At 39.4% G+C, this 20,707-nt stretch overlaps 2 protein-coding genes across 2 annotated transcripts; both read right to left on the bottom strand.

Annotated features, from left to right (window-relative positions):
- Window positions 1-6,622: 6,622 nt before the first annotated feature.
- On the bottom strand, window positions 6,623-10,787 carry LOC144648419 (uncharacterized). The gene is made up of 4 exons (XM_078507985.1): window positions 10,425-10,787; window positions 8,174-8,244; window positions 6,780-6,977; window positions 6,623-6,699 (listed from the first exon to the last, which is right to left on the bottom strand). Exons 1-4 carry the CDS (start codon window positions 10,532-10,534, stop codon window positions 6,623-6,625), a joined length of 456 nt encoding a protein of 151 aa, XP_078364111.1. The 5' UTR covers window positions 10,535-10,787.
- A 6,930-nt stretch (window positions 10,788-17,717) lies between these two features.
- On the bottom strand, window positions 17,718-20,404 carry LOC144648418 (uncharacterized). The gene is made up of 2 exons (XM_078507984.1): window positions 20,394-20,404; window positions 17,718-18,192 (listed from the first exon to the last, which is right to left on the bottom strand). The coding sequence occupies exons 1-2, from the start codon at window positions 20,402-20,404 to the stop codon at window positions 17,718-17,720; spliced, it is 486 nt and encodes a 161-aa protein (XP_078364110.1).
- Window positions 20,405-20,707: the final 303 nt, after the last annotated feature.

Here is a 20,707-nt window from a genome sequence, read left to right as displayed (position 1 = left end):
TGTTCCAGATATACTAATGCCAACGAAATGCCTCCGAATTCTCAGTATAAATTATGTAAACATTGGTTGTCGGGCAGGACAAATAGAAGACACTATCACAACTTGTATAGCAGTTATATGATCCTCCCACAGGTCGAGGTCGAACCTACCCGTCTGATCTGCGAACTCGGCATTGGCAACCTTTAGCTTATTGGACCTTGCAATTGAAGCCTTGCCCATACCAATTATCTTGTCACAAACACACATCACCTCTCCTTCGTTGCAGCTCTTAAGAATTTCTTTCACGCTCTTCTGAGGATCATGTTCACTGGCTTCTTCTTTAAACTGAAAGGAATACTTCATCGGCTGAGGAGAGGAGATTTTTGTCATGTCATTGATGATAACTTTGGATCCATACGAAGTATATCTCACTGCCATACATTACAGGGTGGTCTGCTTAGCGACATACTAAAAATCCCCCAAAATCCGTTGAGAGGAACATCCCCAAATTCCCCTTTTATGTTTGGATCTTTTACCACAGGACACCCAATCGAAGAAAACTCTCAAAGTTTTATAGAATATTTTTATTCTGTATTTCTTTGTCTATAAGGGAGCTTGGATAACATCAAATATACTAAATTGTGTATTTTTTGGTAGTTAGAAATTGATAATTTTCCCTTTCAAAATAGTATAAATACTATCTCATACTGACCACAGTGGCCCCATGTAAGAGGAAATACACTTTTCTATACAATTCGAAGGCTATTGTCATTGTTAACTTCCAGTAAGCCTCAAGTACTACTTCGCGGACCTGAGAAAGCATTATTTTAAACATTAAAGTTCTTATTAAGACGCTCAAGCTGATTGTTTTGTTTTAAAGTCAAACATTAGTCTTCGTTTACAGTGTCAGTGCCAAAGCCTGGCGCGGCCGAATTTGTACAACTTTGGCATTTACCTTATTAAAGGAATATAACGAGGCATTTTAACAACGCGAACAAAATGTACGCGTAATAAAATTAACGCGAATTTAGGAAAAGTTCTGGTCAAATGCTTATAGTAAAAAAGTTAACATACATAAAATTATTCGCGTTAATAACATTCATCGTTAATTTCCTATAATAAGGTACACATGCCACAAGCAGTTGAGCAGTCCAGCCCATGCTTCCTGCATGTACATCTTTGTGTGCGGCAACCGGCGCTACAATTACATCTAACAACCTCCAAAAGGGATTCATGAGCTGGCGGCGGCAGGTCTGTTGGTGTCGGAAGTAGTTTTTCATCCGTTAGCCTCCAGCCCCAGTCTTCTGGCTCCAGCAGTGCTCCTTTCCATTGCTGTACCTGGAAGTACACCCTTTGACTGTGATATGCAGCTGCTGCAGACGTAGGTGGAAGGCATCCTCGGAGACCCAGGGGCAGTTAGTGGGGCGAAACGAAGAAATAAATCGGGCAGAAATCATAGCGACGAAAATTTTCAAGCACGGCACGAAGTGCCCCTGGGCAACGTGTCTCTCCAGACCATTTCCAAACGGCTCTCCGAATGCTGGCTCCCGATTGGGCAGAAAAAAACCTTTGTATTATTCTGCCCAATCGGCGAGCAGTAACTTGGGAATCACTTTCGTGTGTTCTTACACGCCGTCTACTGTGTCCGCCATACTTGTGTCGTTCGTTCGCCAAAGCTCTGCATGCGAGGGAAATTTCCATTTAGCTTACATCCGATAGCCCCCCCCCCCAAAAATCAGGGAATCTTTTCCAATGTCAGAGAGAAAAATATATTTCAAGATCGACGGGAAAATTTTCGTTTGGACTGATCAGAGGTATCGTAAATACTGGCTTGTTTATCGATCGCCCGCTCGATTGAGCTTGTAGGTTTCAAATATTTATTTCCTTATCCGAGCTTCTTATTACGATAGTTTCGCTATTTAAGGCTTGTACATTTGGATTCTAGCCTTTCCTTACAATTTTCTCGGCTAACTGAAACTTTCCCGTATTGCTTGGACCGGACAAGTATGCCAAACAGATTTTCATTATGAAACAGCTAAGGTGTTTAATGGGTTGATCCAGATTTTTCTCCGGCTTCGTGTAGATCGATCTGTATGTACTTTTCTTTACATAGGCAAGATTTCTGCACAACTCCATACATACTGTGCGGAAATCGTACCCAGTCTTATACTTTGATAGCATGTTGAACACTTAAGACAGGAGTTTGTTCAACAATTATTGTTAGGAGGAGTTTGTTCAACTATTTATTGAAACAGTCATGTAACTCGGTCGACATTTGAAACAAAACAATCTTGACTTGATTTCAGCACTTCCTTGTACATACTTTCTTGAAACTCCTTTAGTAAAACTAAGTGCTTTTCTTTCACCCTATTTTACATTTCTGAGGGACAACATTGAAATCGTACTCCCCAAGTTCTGTGGGCACTTTTGTCCACAGTCACATTCTTTTGCACAGAAATCACAACATATTATTTTTGTTCTGAAAGACTTCTTAGTATTTTCAAAGAAAGCAAGTATTTGTTTTTGTCTACAAGAGGTGGACTTAACATACTGAAACATTTCAGGTTCACTTTACTGAAGTTGTATCCCTTATCATGAAATAATAAAAGTGCCTCAGATGAATGAACATCTCTACCTCCCTCTCCCAATTCTTGCACATATGATTTAAACACAGGGAGACTCATAGTTGATGCTATGAGGCAATCCTTTATGATCAAACCTAGGAGGATTTGTTGCAATTACAATTCTGGCTTTACCAATCAGGACCCTTAAGTGATAGCAACACACGCTTTTGAATAGAGGGTAAAGTGATGTTGTGGTACATTGACACCATTCCTTTCACAGGCTTCTTCTCAGCACCATCTGGGTAGTGTGCTTTGTGCGATAAAGTTCCCATGAAAACTGATTTGTACAGTTTTCTGCTCATTTTAAAATCTGTTACATATATTTAGATTTGTAGACATCTGATTCTTTTTTTCGCTGAGTTAATAAATAACAAAGGTGTTGCTTTACATTGCATGTGGTATTAAACTGGGTATATAGATAGTCTGTAAAGTGCATTCCCAGTTCCTGGAAATACAATTTGGCATGTGAAATTTCTGGGGTTCATTTTTGGTTCAAGGATTCTTTGGGCTTTGTTTGAAGTCCTAAGGATTTTTAGGGGTTTTAAGTTTTGACTCCATACAATCATCCCCATAACTTGAAGTCCCAATTACCCACCCTGGACTCACCCCAAGAAATTGTAACAACTAGCACCTTCCCTTTTCCCTGCTGGATAAATAAATGAAATTAGATGTTACTGGTATTGAAATAAAGACAACAGTCAGTGTAATAATATTTTCTATTACATACTAATGCAAATTACCAGTGGCTTGTATGTTTCTTTGTATTTCTTTATACATACTTTCTTTTATTTTTAATTTATTTTATTTTACACAGGGCCCCTGTTGATATGTTGTCCTGCGACTGAAGGGGTCACCCTGTTAAAATATATTATTACTATTATTTCAAGACTACACAGCAGGCATATGTACCTATGTTGCTTGTATTTTTGGCTTGACAGTAGGCTGGGTTTATCTTCTTGTCACCTTGCACAATGAAGTGTACGAGCTACATAACAGCAAAGTTTTATCTGTATCTTTGCTTGGTACACAAGTCATCTAAATTGAACTAAATTGGACTACAGGGTGAACTTTGTCACAGACAACAGCAACTACATTCTGCCTGAATTTAAAAGCAATTAACCTGATCTTTAACAATCTAACTCAAAGGAAAAACCCTCGACATACATAACTCCAATTCTATAATCGCTAGGCAAATCTTAGCCTGCTTTGCAGACGAACAAAACCTCGGTTATATTTTTCAGCAAAAATAATTATTTTATTATCATTCGATAGCTAATGCAGCAAATATATCCTTCCCAACAAAAATTTCACTAATCAATTTCTACTCAGGTTTAAGATCTTGGAAAAAAAAATACATGGAAAAATATTTAAACTTTTGACAATTCAGAATGGCTTCGCCCGTACAAGAACATTAAAATACCTCTCACGGTGTGATGCATTGGCGGCTGTTTGGCATACTTGTCCGGTCCAAGCAATACGGGAAAGTTTCAGTTAGCCGAGAAAATTGTAAGGAAAGGCTAGAATCCAAATGTACAAGCCTTAAATAGTGATACTATCGTAATAAGAAGCTCGGATAAGGAAATAAATATTTAAAAACCTACAAGCTCAATCGAGTGGGCGATCGATAAACAAGCCAGTATTTACGATACCTCTGATCAGTCCAAACGAAAATTTTCCCGTCGATCTTGAAATATATTTTTCTCTCTGACATCGGAAAAGATTCCCTGATTTTTTGGGGGGCTATCGGATGTAAGCTAAATGGAAATTTCCCTCGCATGCAGAGCTTTGGCGAACGAACGACACAAGTATGGCGGACACTGTAGACGGCGTGTAAGAACACACGAAATTGATTCCCAAGTTACTGCTCGCCGATTGGGCAGAATAATACAAAGGTTTTTTTCTGCCCAATCGGGAGCCAGCATTCGGAGAGCCGTTTGGAAATGGTCTGGAGAGACACGTTGCCCAGGGGCACTTCGTGCCGTGCTTGAAACCTTTCGTCGCTACGATTTCTGCCCGATTTATTTCTTCGTTTCGCCCCACTAACTGCCCCTGGGTCTCCGAGGATGAGGTGGAAGGCTTTTCGGGTGCACAAAGGTTGTTCCTGTTCCCTATAATGAATATTTCCCATTGTTACTATGCTGTTCAAAGGAACGATTCAAATATATCTAACGCATTCACGAGTGGCTCATTGACCCCTTTGATTAAATTCATAGTTATTTCAGGCAGGCAGACCTCTAACTATTTATTTGTACTTTGTATCACCAACTGGCAAACAAAAGAATATTATGGGATGATATCCATGGGTTAGCGGGCGTAACCCAGGGTTTACTAACCAGCCCGCTAAACGTGATTTGAACAACACCATTTTATCCTCGGGTTAACAAACCTGCGGTTAAGAAATTTAACCTCTGGTTTAGCTCTAACCCAAGGTTAATTTAACCCTCTTTCGAACAACCGTGCCCTGTTTGTTTAGCAAACAGTTGACAAAACCACCATAACCCACTCGTGAATGAGAATACTAAATGTATTGGTGTAGAGCTATGAAATGATTCTGTCTTTTTGTGAGCGGCATGTTAGTAAAGAAGTTATATAACACTAATTTCTACCATAAAGTGCAAGCTTGCTAACACGTTGTGTAGTGGCAATGCGTTGGCCCTCCAGTCCAGCAGCCCGGGTTCAATTCTCAGCAGGGACGATTAATTTTTTTTTTTACGACAATCTATTTTACAATTTTATACAACGTCTTTTTTTTCTTTCTCCTTTTTTTATGAATCTATTAGAGATGCAAATCAAGTACTATACAGTATATTATTAAAAGGCAACAAAATTCGTCAGTTTGGCGAGCTTTTTTACGATAAATTATTTACGTATCATGACTATTGTTTATCATACAATACGCTTGGAACTATAAAACATTCAGAGACTGCTAAAATTAGACTTAATTCATACAATTGTCCTGAAATCAACCTTTTAATACCCAACACAGTCGCAGTCCACAATTTGTGCCTGGAAAATCTAAAAATTCGATCAAAACACGGAATGTCAGCTCAGTGTTTCGAAGATTTTCATATTTTCTCTAAGATTATTTCTTCTATTTGTCATGTGAAATTCTTAAGAGCTATAAATCGAGACATTCAAAGAAGCTTTATATACAAGCCATTTAACTTTGAACCTATGGTATCGGTCATCGTACTAACAACAACACAAAGAAATCTATATGCTAATTTTCAGCCCAAATGATCAGTATGCCAAAGTTAAAAAAAAACAAGGATAATTAATTTATAATTTAATGCATAAATTATTATTCATAAATTAAAGTTAACAGCCCATCAACCGACCGACCGACCGACTGAAAATTTGCATATCACTTTCCATAACCATAACAATACTCGTTTCATTACATTCACGAGTAAAAAGTGGGGTCAGCGGACTTGCTTTTAGTTAAATTACTTCGCGTTTCAAGAAAAGCCACACGCGCGTTTTAAAATCTCGGCTTTACAAGATCCCGTCTTTCACATGCGTAAACGTTGTCCACTGGCCATGCCCTGGATTTGCTTAGAATAGTCGCTTGCTTGCTTTAAATTTATCGGTCATTAAGTTGGCCTGTAAATCGAAGTGCCATCAATAAATGAAGTAAACTAAAGCCACAGACAAAGCCGCTTAAGAAAAGATAGAGAAGTAAACGTGTATTGCATGCTTTAGTTTCGGGAATTTCGTAGGTTTGGTTGGAAGTCCACTCCGTGGTCTACACGATTGATCGCAGCGCATACATAAAATTTTCTCCTCGGCAACATGTTGATCGGCAAACATTTTTTTCTTCAGCTAATAGTTACAATAAAGACTCTTCGCGGCTAAAAATGTCGTGTAAACGCGATTTTCCCTGAAAACTGGACAAAAATAGACTTCGACAAAAAATTTACGCACCGCCATGTTTGTTTTTCTTTTTCATGGCTGAAAAATCCCGCGAGTGGGGCCCGTGATTCGCGAGGTTTGGACCCAGGCCTGAAGCGACCGTAAAACTATTGTGAGCCTCCTCCATGGCAATGTTCCCCGTTCTTCTGGTGTCTTGCCGCCTTAAAGTAATGTTTCTCAAGGCCTGGAAGGAGAAAATTAAAAAATATTCAATTAATACATTTGTTGTATTGATTACGAGAGAAAATACTGATTAATACTCACCACTTCGAGGGGTTCCCTCTCTTCTGGATAAATATCCAACATCCTCATAATAACTTCCTGCACGATGGGCATGGTATAGGGGCACGCTACATGCTGCCCAGTCCATACACTGTCCACAAGGCAAGCCTCGTGGATTATAGCTGCGCAGCATAGCATGCCCCCGCCGCCGCTCTCTTGGCATATGGGGCATAGTCCTTCCTGCAAGAGAGAACAAAACATAAGGCGTGATTTACAAGATGCGCACGGTGTGTCATTTTGTGACTCTGTACAAGAAGTTGTTTACCGTTCAAGCTGAAAGCATGGACTGAAATACTTTATTAAAGTGTCTCAGGTATTGAGCTTAAAAAAACTAATTGTGGACACTATTTACATTATTTACATTATGATCGTTTCATTTGACACAAGGATCTGAAGGGAATTTTTTTTTGCGAGGACACCTCAAACATTGTAAGTATGATTTATGCTACATTTTACAATTTTAGAGCAGAAGATGAAATTCTCGAAAAGGTTTTACAAGCCAATTCATTCTTCGCCCAAAGTAACTTTTAGGAGAAATCAAGACAACTACAGTTTGATTTTAAACTGTATGATTTTCACAGTTGTAGAAAGAAATTTATTTTTTTATTTATATTTATTTATTTAAAATAAAATATCCAGAGCTTAACAAAATATAAAACAACTTTTAAGTTTGCACAACTTTCGCATTATAGGCTCAAAATGATTGTGTGTACACCACAATAATTGCCGCGGTTTGAAAATATTTTTCTGATATCATCGATTCAGTTCACTAACTTTTAAACCAAACATTCGACCTATGAGAGCCGTAAATGGTTTTGTTGTGACTATTTTTACTGAGGGACAATATTTTTAGCAAAGGGATTAAATGTAAAACTACTTGAGGTTTACACGGCTCATTTTAGACCAAAATGATTGTGTGAACGCCACAGTGATTGCCGTGGTTCAAAAATATTTTTCTGATATCATCGATTCAGTTAACTTGCTTTAAACCGCACACTTGACTTATGAGAACCGTAAATGGTTTTGTTTTGACTATTTTGCCTGACATTTTTATCAAAGGGACTGAATGTAAAACTACTTTAGGTTTACACAGTTCATTTTAGACTCAAAATGCTTGTGTGAACATCACATATATTGCTGTGGGTCAAATATATTTTCACAACGCAGGTATGATTTATAATAACTGTAAATTTTTTTCACTCCCAGAGAATCATCACATCTTAAATATTATGATAACATTGATTCAGTTAAATTCAAAGCTAGCTTTTAAACCGATTATTCCACTTATTAAAGGGATAAATGGTTTTGTCGTGGCTTTAAATTCGCCGAGGGAAAATTTAGCGACAGGATTAATTCAAAGTTTACAACAAACTTACTTCCTGTTCTTCTCCTTTTATGGTCAATTTGCTCTTCATTTACCCTCATATGCTTTTTTACCCCAGAATGCCTGTCAGTGATTAAGGTTGCAACTGTCACTTCAGCATTTTTACCACAGCTACAATCTTTGACAAAAGTAGTTGACACGTTGACTTCGCTCTGCAGTTTTTATGACAAATTTACTACTACCTTATTATAGGAAATTAACGCTTGTGTAAATTAAGGTATTTGAAATTAACGCGACTTAAATTAACGCGAATTGAGGGAAAAAATACTTTCCAAAAAAGGAAATTAACGCGAAAGAGGGGGTAACTTTAAAAAATGAAGGAAATTAACGTGACGAACACACAGAAAAAACACTGTTTGGGACAACAGGAACAAGTTTATTTCACTACTAGGCCGTATAAACCTAAACGTAGCGGTTAAGCGAAGGAATCTGACCTCCTCGAGCGTTCTTCGTAGTTTCATGATGAAATAATGCCTTTTCCTGGGAGTCAAGAACGTCTGGACCGTATCGAGAAGTTGGGGCCAAAATAATGGAAATTAATGTCATGGAAAATAACGCTCCACTTAATTAACGGCGCGGAAATTAACGTTAACAAAAATTAACGCGACTTAAATTAACGCGAATTTTTGAAATTCGCGTTAATTTCCTATTATAAGGTAGTTTTTAAATTTTATGACTGTCTGCTAAATTACCCCCCCCCCCATCCAATGTTGTAAAATGGTAGCAAAGGACTCCTAGAAACAAACTACAACATTGATTTGGGGGAGGGGGCTGGAAAGGTGGGGCAAAAGGATAAAATTGGTCCATATAACAATAAAAAAGGGCGTAAATTAACAATGGGTCAACACTTTTGTCAATGATTGTAGTCCCCTCTTCAGCCCCTCTAGCTCCATGTGGTATGGGTTCTTGACTTCATTGCTCTGAGGAAAATGACGTGAATGTGACTGTTAAGCTTCAAAATTGTAATTACATTTATAATAATATACAAGCAGCAATTTCTCCATTCTGATTGGCTAAGAACACGTCAATTTATCCCAAACCAGTGCAAAAAGTGTAATTGGCAGTGCAAAAAGTGTAATTGGCAGTGCAAAACGTGTAATTAGCAGTGCAAAACGGTGTAATTGACAACAGCCTCATGAAAAATACATCTTGAACAAACAAAATGGCGGACGAAAGTGAGACAAAATTTAAACTTAATAACGCAATTTTAATTAGAAGACTTGAAAATGACGCAAAGTACAGAAGAACAACAAACATTACTTACTGTAAAAGACGTAGAATTATCAAAAAGGCAAAGAGGACAAGACATAAACTAAACTCGAAATAAGCTCACGGCCGACAGCCGATAGTAAATTAAAATTCTCGCCGAAACATTGCTTCACTTCTCTGAAGCGAAACGCGAAGAAGTACAGACCAGACTTCCAAGGAACCGGTTACCTAGTTTTGAACACAGAAGGAGCAAGCATTTCATTTCATGATTGTTTAATAATAGCCGAAGCTTGTTTATTTAAAAGCTCGCTCAACAACAAAAGGCACAAAAGATAGTTTTACAACTGTAAGAGGCAAATCTAACCTGTAAAACGTTAGTGAAATCAGGTAGCAATGCGGAGTTGTAGCAGAGTGCTCATCTGTACTAAGAAAATCCGTTCGGTAGATTTTTATAGTTCAGTATTTCAGTTCGGTATTCTAGTTTGTCAGCTAGAGCAACATGTGTTGAACTGAGGTTGATTTCTGTTCGGGCGAACACAAACACAGCACGGATAAAACGTACCAAAAAAATACCTCTCAGCCAAGAACAGCAGCAGAACCTTAGGAATTTTTTCCTTCTTTGTCATTCACATTCTTCAAATTCAACGGCGAAAAGAGTCAAAAGACTGTTCTAAAAACTTTTCATGCAGCACTTCCAGAGAGTGAATGAATATTTACGCATGAATTCACACGTCAAAATTTTTTGCCAGGCGCTACTCTGAAGTTGTCACGAAAATTATCAAAGCGTGACCGAAATTGTCGCTTGTATATTATTAACAAGTAATCACATGATTTTTCTCGTGCAATTTGGAATAAATAAGCACTTGTAAATTTTTCAAAGGCTACAAATTGCACTTGCCCTGCGGGCTCGTGCAATTTTGTTAGCCTTTGAAAAATTTACTCGTGCTTATTTATTCTAAATTGCACTCGAAATCATGTGATTACTGGTACAAATGTCATTTGCATACATATGCTAATAGGAATAATTTATTTACCTGAACAAGCTCAACAGTAAGTACTTTTTTGCTGCTGAGTTCCACCAAGTTGTAGGCACCATATTTTGCACAGTGGCCAGGGGAATTGCACCTTGCGTCACCACAAACATCTATGGCTCTGTCCTGGAATGATGTCAAAAGGGACTGTTATTCACCATTCTAAATACTATTTACAGCAGGGATAAGATATAATTTCTGAAGGTAACATTATGCCCTAAGTGAAACGTAGGACATTCCAATCTGCCTAAAAAACTGGCTACACGTGCGGGATTGCTTCCTGTAAATAGTGTTCCAGCCGCACACAGGTTACCCCGTGGAAGTGAACCATCACACTGTTGGCTCCTCCAAAATTCTGGTGTGACCTTTGCAGCATTTGGCTTCTATGACGACCATGGTACCAATGATCTTTTGAATTTTAGGTACTGATGGCGCAAAACACGTAGAGCTGCTTAGCAGTGTGGTTGCAGACGTAGCTTCGGTCGAACATGGGTTTGGCCATTTCTTTTTGAATGCAGTTGCAACAAAGCAGAAAGACCAACTTGTCATTCTGGCGAAGAGGTAACATGGGATCCACTCCCACTCGCATTCCCACACCATCACCATGTTGAAGCCCTTGTCTCTCGGGAGTTGGATTTTTTCATTGTACAATGGTACACCTCCCCCACACTACAATTCTCCAATCCTCATTGGTTTTCATTACAGTTGGGACACCTATGCCAGAAACAGCCTGGTATACTTTATTGGTCTGCTCGTTGTACCCCACCAGGGTGTAGCAACTGTTTGGGATGGGGTATTCACCCTGGTTGGCTGTGTGCCGACCGGAATCCCCACAGACTCGTGGTGTAGATTGTCTGGAGACTGTGGCAAAGTGTTCCTTCCAGTGCAGCCATTCCAGGGCAACTTTGGAGTGGTTGGAATTCATGCGCTATTCGTGCAGTGGTTCCGAGGGGATGGTATTGGGTGCCATGCAGTTCTGTCGGAGATCTCTGTTGCAGGCTGAGGCGATCATCATGTTGTCAAAAGGGTTGAACTCTGGTTGTTTCTCGAACAGGCGTTTGAAGGTGAGACATCCCTCTTTTAGCAACTTCACGTGGGACTCACAGTACTTGGTCAGATACTTTTTGGAAATCAAATTCCACATTTTCTGCCACTTGCTCGTCGTGTCACTTCTCAAAGTCTCTTTTTTTCTCGAAGTCTTAAAAGACTGCCCACGGACATGGTCTCAGACATGTAATGCTGCTTGTTGGGAATGTGACCCATGTACTCTTGGTTCTCGGTAGTGTTGAAGAGATGAGAAAGGTAGTCCATGGGCCAGTCCAGATTTTGGTACCAAATCAAGGGACAAAGGATGATTGCTGTGAATTGATAGTACACTAGGTGAAGATTAAAAATTTGTATGATAAACTTTCTGTAGCAGTAGCTTTCAAGGAATTTTTTTAATTTAAAAAAGGCATTCGAAAGAAGCACTCGAATTGTATTATGGGTAAAATCCAATATGGCAGCCAGCATGGCAGGTGAGTAGGTTCTTGTTTTGCCAGTTGATAAGCTGTTTTAATACGCCAAATGCAGCCAAATCTATTAATATTTGGCAAAAACTTTTAATTAATAGACCGAGTAAACTTTTTAAGCCCACATTATTTGAACATTTGACTAAATAAGCAGAATTTTGAAGAAACTTACAGACCTTGTAGATCGAATGCTCATTTTGATAATCAGGTAGAAGTTAAATTCGTAATTTCTAGCGCATACTTTCTTCTTCTATCTTAAATAGCACATCAGAAGGAACTTAGAAGCAGAATTTAGTGAGTTTCTCAAGTTTGAAAACTTACTAGACAGCACACGTGTATTCTTAATCCCTGCTAGCCTAACGCCAGTGCAAATCGCCAGAAATGTACCTACTATCCTTATGGCGGAAAAAGAAAACAAAGGTTCCACAACAAAGATCTCCAATATTCAGAAAGCTGCGGCTGACATCCGCAAAGCAATTCGGGACCAAAAAAGCAAAATGTCATGGCCACCGCGCCCTTCAGAGCTAACTGACAGTGCCATAGATGTCCCTGAAGAGCTAAGTGCATTTCTGTATACACTACTAACTGGCAGCAAAGATTCGTCAGAGACTGAATGTTGTCAAAGAGTCCAACGGTTGATGAAGTCGTTTGCACAAGACCTAATATTTGGAGTAACCAGAGGGCAAGTAAAGTCACCTAAACAAATCCTTCCCCCGTATGCTGTAAAAACTCTTACAAACAGCGTTGAGCTTGTGTCTATACTAAATCGCTATGTTCATGGCATTTCTTATTCTCAGCTGGAGGAAATAAACACTGCCCTTTGTTTGCAGAAGATGGCAACAACTGCAACAAGTGAAGTTCCACTGCCTAGCAATACACAACCTCATGTTAGTACCACATTAGCAAGGGATAATATTGACAGGCTCGAAGAGACTCTTTCGGGTGAAGCACTTCACAACGTGTGAACGGCATAGCAGTACAGGCGAGACATTATGGCCCCCATCCCTTCCCAAATCATAAGAGGCGCGGTGGCCTAATGGTTAGCGTGCTCGACTCCGAGTCAAACGGCCCGGGTTCAAGGCCTGGCCAAAGCGCTGCATTGTGTTCTTGGGCAAGACACTTAACTCTCACGGTGCCTCTCTCCACCCAGGTGCATAAATGGGTACCAGCGAATTTACTGCCTGGGGGTAACCCTGCGATGGACTAGCATCCCATCCAGGGGGGAGTAGTAATACTCCTAGTCGCTTAATGCTACGGAAACCGGGATAAGCTCCGGCTGTATGCGCCACTTTGCTCGGACACAGACTTTACCTTTTTTACCCCTCCCTAATCAGTCACCTGGGATCACTAAAAGTAAGAAAAGAAGTGTTGAACCGCTAGATGTTGCAGCTCTACCCATTTACAACGCAGGGGAGCGTCAAGGCCTTAAGTCAAGAATGTATGTAGAAGTTACCTGCCAGGAAGTGTTAGAAAATGCCCGAAGAAAAAACCTTCTGTGGATTTTAGTGCACCTACATGGACAAATGAGCCAGAAAGTTAGTGGTTGGACTGGTTATAACATTTTGGTGTGCAATGAAATTGATGTTCGTCAAGACAACATCAGATATCTCCCCACCATTGATGCTCCTGCCACCAGCTTGTCTACCGTTCATGAGATTTTGGTCCGTTCCCTGAAGATAAAAGAAGCTCTTGGACTAAAGAGTATAGTACTGGGCCGGGTTGTTCGAAAGGTGATTAATGCTAACCCAGGATTAAAAGATGGTCGAGTTTTTAATATATCTTGTTTTAAAAGGTTTTCCATAGCTAATGTTTTGTGAAGTTTGAGATTGGTCCACGTCAAACCTGGAGGACAGAAAATACTAACAAAAAACCTCAGCAAATGCTATAAAATTGGAATCAAATTTCATGCTAATCCTGGATTAGCTTAATCGTGCTTTGAACAACCGGGCCCAGGTATTTGATCAAGCTCTGTATTCAAAGGCGAAAGAGATAACTTGGAAACACCCAGACAAGTTTACAGACAATGTTTCCACAAATGGGCGTCTTTCATACAGTCTGAACCCTTCTGTCAGTAGTCGGGAAAAGATTCCAAGACGCTGGTTTAAGGGACATTTGCATTGAATCAGGAGTAATCGCCGAAGGTTCCGTGGCAGGAGTTCTTGAGGGGCGTAAATACAACCGTGCTGTCAGGTTTCATAAATTGATGTATGAAGCACTCCAAAAGGTGGATTTCTACTGTCGCGTTTTTGTTTATGCACGTTGATGCGCGTAAAAATTATAAATGTACGTAAAATGAAATTTTACGCGCGCGATTACGTGCATCTAATTTACATTGTCCAAGTTCCAATGCCACGTTTTTTCCAGGTATTTACGCACGTGACGCGCATGTTTACGCAGGTAGCGATTTTGGGGTTTTTGAAAAAGGTTGAACCGAGTTCAACTTTTTTCGTGGCTGTCTGCGGTTACACAGCAATTTAACCAATCATGCGAGTGAATTTTATCACATGACACCTCTTACGACACCTCAAGGCTCTAACCATATAGACGCCATTTTCTATGGCGACAAATGTTATGGTTTCGTAAATTTAAAATATGGGAAAGTATTCCGACGTTGAATCAATATTAATCGAAGAAGTTCAAAAATATCCACCCTTGTGGAATACAACTTCTCAAAATTGTAAAAATTCAATTGTGAAGGAAACCGCTTGGCGTAAGGTGACCGAGGCGGTTAATCAAGAAGCCCGGAAGGAATACTCAGGTAAGTTTAAATGTTAATAATTCTTAGTGCCTTTATATTTATTTTCTGCTCAGGCTTGGCCGCGTGAATACTATTTATTTAAATGATAAAAAAATTTTCACAGAAATTTTTTGTGCGATATTTCCTGACATATTTATTATTACTATGTGACATCAATGTAGATAACTTGCACATGTTTGCACAAGAAACGATGCTACCTGATCGATCAAGGGACATTTAAGCACCCATATTGTACAGTGACAGGAATTTGTACCTTGCTTTTTCTTAAATAGTGCTTTAACCTGAAAAAAAGTTAAATACTCAAGTTAAACAATATTTTGGTCCCCCCCCCAAAAAAAAAAATAAATAAATAAATAAATCACCCTGATAGTGATTTAAAGGTACCAGCTGTCCTTATAATGTAAAAATATGAACTTGTTAGCCCTCTTATATTTTTTTGTTCTCTATTTTTTATCACTGATGCAGCTGCTGTTTACAGAGACAAAGTTTGGAAGAATATTAGGGATACTTATGTTCGTGCTATAGGAGGATGCTGGAAGAAATCTGGATCAGGTACTGATGAGCTACCCAAGTACCCACACCTAGAGGCCATGTCTTTTCTGAAGCCTTTTGTAAACACACGAGCATCTAATGCAGCCACAAACATGTGTGTGTGTAGAGAGTGTTGAGGAAAACTCCACTCTTGATGACGGTGTGGATGATGAAGCAGATGTGGATGACAGCAGTGATTTTTAATCATGTCCTTCAACATCCTTTTGCTTGGATGGTGGAGACAGCTGTACAGTTACTAAAAAAACAGTGAAGCCAAGTGAAAAAGAAAATGTATCCAAAAAGGGAACAAAAAGGTCATTTTCAAGAATGAGTCAAAAAAGTATTGACAAAGCATTGGATGTGAAGATATTGGATTATTTGAGTGACAGTGGCCACAAGCATCAGTCAGCAGAAGGTAATTCGGCAGATTTAAATGGAGATATTAGTTTTCGACAGAGTGTAGCTGCCCAACTTAGTAAAATGGATAAAAGGCAAAATGCCTTTGCTAAAGCTAAAATCCAAATGGTCCTTCTTGAAGTTCGGTTTCCAGGAGAAGGACATACTCTGCCTATCTCGAGTGCAGCTAGCTTTGTCAATAATTATCGACACTCAGGTACAAACCAGGAAAGTGGCAATTCCATGTGAGAGGTGATAAATGTGTACTGAATAAAAAGTTTGGAAACCTTTTTTCCTTCTTTGGTGATACAAGTTTAAATTTTAAAATTGGGTCTGAATAAGCCTAGTTCCTTGGTGTTCTCGGCTTGGTCGGTCAAACCTGGACCCGATTATGAGCCATGACATCACCGAGAGAAACTTTGCGCAGACTAAACGACAAGACCCGGCCTCAAGAGTCCTCATGGGCCCGATGAGGATAAGTAAGTAAGTAAACGACAAGACAGAACACCTAGGGACTAGGCTGGGTCTGAATGTTAAGTCCCTGGCAGTGAAATCACCCAATGGTTTTATTGTTACTGATCCAAGGCTAGATTCCCCCAACTGCTCTCTATTTTTTTCCTATTTTTGTGATCAGTGAGCCTGCGAGGGGCTGGGGTGTGGATGGGGGTGGTTGGGGGTACATGGAGACCGTTCCTCGCGCTAAGTGTGCATGCTCGTTTCCCTCTCCAATTCTCTCGCTTTTATGCGTTTAAAAATAGTGAGGCTGTGGACAGTCTATCCATGTGTCCCTGCAACCTATTTTCACACCACAAGTCAGCAGAAACTTTTTAAATGAACAATTACTGAATTTAAGGAAACCCCTTGCCCTGCTCAAGTGTAGGTCAAGGTCAGAAAAGGTTTTATGTTTCCAAACCAAAGCCATTTTCAACTATCTGCAATCTAGGGCCCCCCTGTTTCATAGTTTCACAAATAAGCAACAACTATCCCAGGACTAATTCATTCATTATGTATTTTAATTGTATATTGTTGTACAATCTCTTTTAATTTGGTCCTTGCAGTTCTGTGTTGTATTATAAATGATACAAAGTAAAGTTCACAAACAACAATAATTGTCAAAAATTCACTGAGATATGATGATAAATTATGACAAACTCCTGCATAAAAAGTTGACCAAAAAGTAGGCAATAAGAGGAAGGACAAATAAAACAGAACAGAATTGAGGATTGCTGTGAACTGATGTTAAATAGTCCAATTACTGGAACCATTGCACCGCAATTATGTAATAATAGTGTTGCATAGCCCATAAGCTCCGTAGATCTCTATCATGAAGGAATTGGAGGCCTCTCAAAAAAACAGTGAAAATATTTGCTTATTACCACATTTGCATCAATTTTTGTGGCCCTGTTCAATTCCTGCCCCTTTTGGTCATGAACCTCCCCTTTTTATAGCTGATAATTAAGCTGTGACCCCTCTTGTCTTGCACCCTCCCCTCTAAATTGTGATAAGTTTTGTTTAGCAATAAAGATGAACTGGAATGTGTATTATTTCCTGATTTTACTCTGAAAAAAATTATTATTGACTGTTCCATTACATTTAATCATCTCTCATAATTCCAGTATCTCTGACATGTTTATACTGCCAGGGGACCACCCCTTCTTTGGTGAGGAAATAGTTAGAGACCATCATCATCATTCAGTATATGGAAACTTGATCCCCCAGATTAAAAGTGAAGCAACTCCGAGCACTACATCAAACAATTTGCACTGTTGTGTTTATGTTTTTCTGCGGTCAATAAAATAATAGTTTTTGTACTATTGCCCTAATTTCCACTTTTTTAAAGACTTCAGTGTTTGATAATCTAGAAATGCTAAAAATACCAAACCAGCAAAATTCCAGAAAATGTCCATACTCCCCCCACAGAAGGAATAGGAAATTCCTGGGGGTGGTAGGTGTCTCAAAGGCCAAAAACTAGGGAAATTTATGAAGCTTAATTGGAATTTCCTGAGGGGTGGGGGTCTTAGGAGAAATTCCTTCTGTGGGGGAGGTATGGATAACTTGTACAACTACACAGTTACAAATCCAGTTAAATGGCTTTGTGTATTACCTTTCCTCTGAGTCAGTAAATTCAATTGGGCAATATGTCTTAGCTTCATGAGGTAGACCACTCTCCTCAATCATAAGGTAGTTGTGCAGAACACAAACAGCTTTGGCTGTGTTAGTGACATTTTCAGGTGAAGCCAGTACTGGTCGCCTCCAAACTCTTAACCTAGCTGAAGCAATTCCAAACATGTTTTCAATTATACGCCTTGCACGTGACAGGCGATAATTAAAAACTCTCTTGATTTCATCAAGAAATGACCCTTTGTATGGCTTCATCATCCATGTCTTGAGAGGAAATGCATCATCAGCAGTGAAGAGAAATGGGCATTTCATATCAGTTGTGTTTGGGAGTACATCTGGGTCTGGGAGTCCCAGCTCATTCAGCTCCAACGCCTGACCAAACTTGGAATTACTGAAGACACCTCTATCACTATTACGCCCAGCACTTCCAATGTCAATTGGTGCAAAGAGGTATCTAGCATCGTCACACCAATGGGGCACAAAATCATGAATCGCATGTTACAAATTTATCCAGATATGGCTCAAGACATTGAAGCAGTGAGTATAAGCCACTATTTTAATTTCCCTCGTAATCAATACAACAATTGTATTAACTGAAATTTTTTTAATTTTCTCTTTCCAGGTCTTGACCCAGTCACTGTTGGGAGGCAAAATGCCCGGCAAGCTGGAGAAGTAGTGGAAGGAAGAAGGATATTTAACAAAACCATAGAAGCCATAAATGTTGACTTCAGTTGTTTTGGGTCGCTTTTTTTTCCTCCTGCTTATTTTAGCAGGGGATCAATTTGTTTTTAATTTTTCTTAATTATGTTTTAAACTATTTAATAATTACACTTTTCAACACAAGGAGGCTCAGTCCTCCAAAAAGGTACAAGAAGATATTTTAGGGTTGTATGAAAGCCAGAAAGGCAGTAACTAGTTTTCTTGAACGGACAAGCTGTTGGTCGCATTGTTAAAGAACACAAATTGGAATTTCAGTAGTATTAGTGCAAAACACGGAAAAATTTTGTGGAACATGATCAACAAAATGTTTATGTAAATTCAGTTTAAAAAATAGTGTTGTAACATTGTCGTATCTTTATAATTGTTCTTTAATCAAGAAGCGTTTGGTTTCGCATCGGAAAAAGCAATTATCTTGTTCTTTGAATCGACCAATTATAATCAAGGTGAAGAAGAAGAAGCTCATGGTTGATTGTTGAAGTTCGTACAAAGCTAATCCCCATAAAACGTCCTTTAACAGCATTGTATGAGATGTTTTCGGAGAATGTGTAGTAATCGAGAAACCTCGTGATGGCAACAGTGAGAGACGTGTAAGGTTTCACAAAAATATTGCTGAGAGGCCAAAGAAGCCGTATGCTGGATTGTCGTTGTCACTTGCCAAAAGCACGCTCATCGGCAATCAGTGGATCGTGAAAGACCGAGGAGAATGTACTATAAATATAGGTAAACTGTCCTCCTGCAAATATGTTAACAGCGTTGAGTATTTGCCGGAAGTTGTAATTGATTTTGAAGCCAAAAAATGTCTAGCCACTGGGGTAAATGGGTTGCAATGTACGAGCGCTGATGTCGGCTTTTGTTCCTCAGCGATCTCATTGGAAAATGTTAAAGTAGCTATTGACTTCCTTGATAGCCTGGGAATATGCACTGGTTTCGAGCTGTTTGAAGAACGTTATGTGCGGCAAGTTCCAAACGATAATGAATTTAGAGGGTCCTGAAGGGGGGTACAAAATCCCATTTCTCAGCCCAAATGTTGCCCAAATCCCATTTCCCAGCTTATCGTTTGTCCAAATTCCATTCCCAGTAGTAAAATTCCCAGTGTATGGAAAACGGGGCTTAACCGTAATATATTTGTTGTTTTGATTGTTCTAAATGTAGTCCACTCCGTGAGCTCTCCCTTCGGTGAACCCAGGCACAGGCGTTGTTGAGCGAGACCAGAAATATTGACCTGCATGCGCATTCTCAGAAATCTGTCAGCCCCACCCCTCCCCCCCCCCCCCGCAAAAAAAGGGGGGAAGCTGAAGAAACCAAACCATAATCGACAGCACCTTTGGAAACGCACGCACAGATGTTAAATTCAAAAATTTAGTACTTGTGGGTTTAACACCTATTCATTACGGCTTTAGACAAAGGTTACAACAATTTTTCTTGCAGATGTTGCGCTAATTAGTTGCGTAGTAGAATTTTTCATTTTAGCAAACTATTTTTACCCTAGCGCACACGTTGCATGTATAAAACTCCACACGTCTCTGTGGTTTTTCATTGGTTTGTTTTAAGCATGCACATGCAAGTTATCCTAGACTGTCCCTTCTCGCACCTGGGTCGCAGAAGGAGTAGTTCAGCGAATGGACTATCCGACTTTTTAAGAAATTACGGGCAACTTTTTGGGAAGTCTCGAGCAACTTGTGGAAAGCCCTATTTGTGCCCATGCTCAGTCATAGCAGTTCCACTGAGTAAACTTAATCACTTACACGAAAATTGATCGACACTTGATGGACACTCGTGCAGTGTAGTGGTTTCATTTCAGAGTTAATTTTCAGCCATTTAAGTATTCTATGCCGAACTTTAAGAATATTATAGAGCGTAAAATATGCAGGTTTAATCATGTACTGACATGCTTCCCATTCCCATTTTTTGTTTCCGAATCCCAATCCCAGTTACCTAAATCCCATTTTCCCAGTGAAAATAAACGCAAATCCCAGTCAAAATAGGCAAATCTCAGCTCCCATTTTACCCCTACAGGACCCTCAATTTAGATATCGTTTTCAGAGTGTAAATCCATCAGGAAAAACTGAAGAGAAAATAGTGTCGTCCAATTGTAGGGTTTTCTCTGCAGAAGAGGGATTTTGTTTTACCGTGAGCTCACGTTTTTAAACACCTATATAATAAATTGTATATTTAAGTATATATTATTGCGCCATTCAGCGTGAATCAGAGTTTCATTGACAATTAAAGTCTACAACCACCTACCCCAC

Source organism: Oculina patagonica, chromosome 4 (assembly GCF_052425735.1).
Source record: "Oculina patagonica isolate OP01 chromosome 4, crgOcupat, whole genome shotgun sequence".
Taxonomy (NCBI): Eukaryota; Metazoa; Cnidaria; class Anthozoa; order Scleractinia; family Oculinidae; genus Oculina; species Oculina patagonica.
This window is presented reverse-complemented; position numbering and strand designations above follow the sequence as displayed.

What these genes read in the sequence shown, in the direction of transcription:
- LOC144648419 (XM_078507985.1), bottom strand. Translation starts at nt 10,534, where the DNA reads ATGTTTGTGGTGACGCAAGGTGCAATTCCCCTGGCCACTGTGCAAAAT. An exon ending in TTACTGTTGAGCTTGTTCAG is followed by an intron (nt 8,245 to 10,424) that starts GTAAATAAATTA and finishes AATCACTGACAG; the next exon opens with GCATTCTGGGGTAAAAAAGC. An exon ending in TAAAAGGAGAAGAACAGGAA is followed by an intron (nt 6,978 to 8,173) that starts GTAAGTTTGTTG and finishes TCTCTCTTGCAG; the next exon opens with GAAGGACTATGCCCCATATG.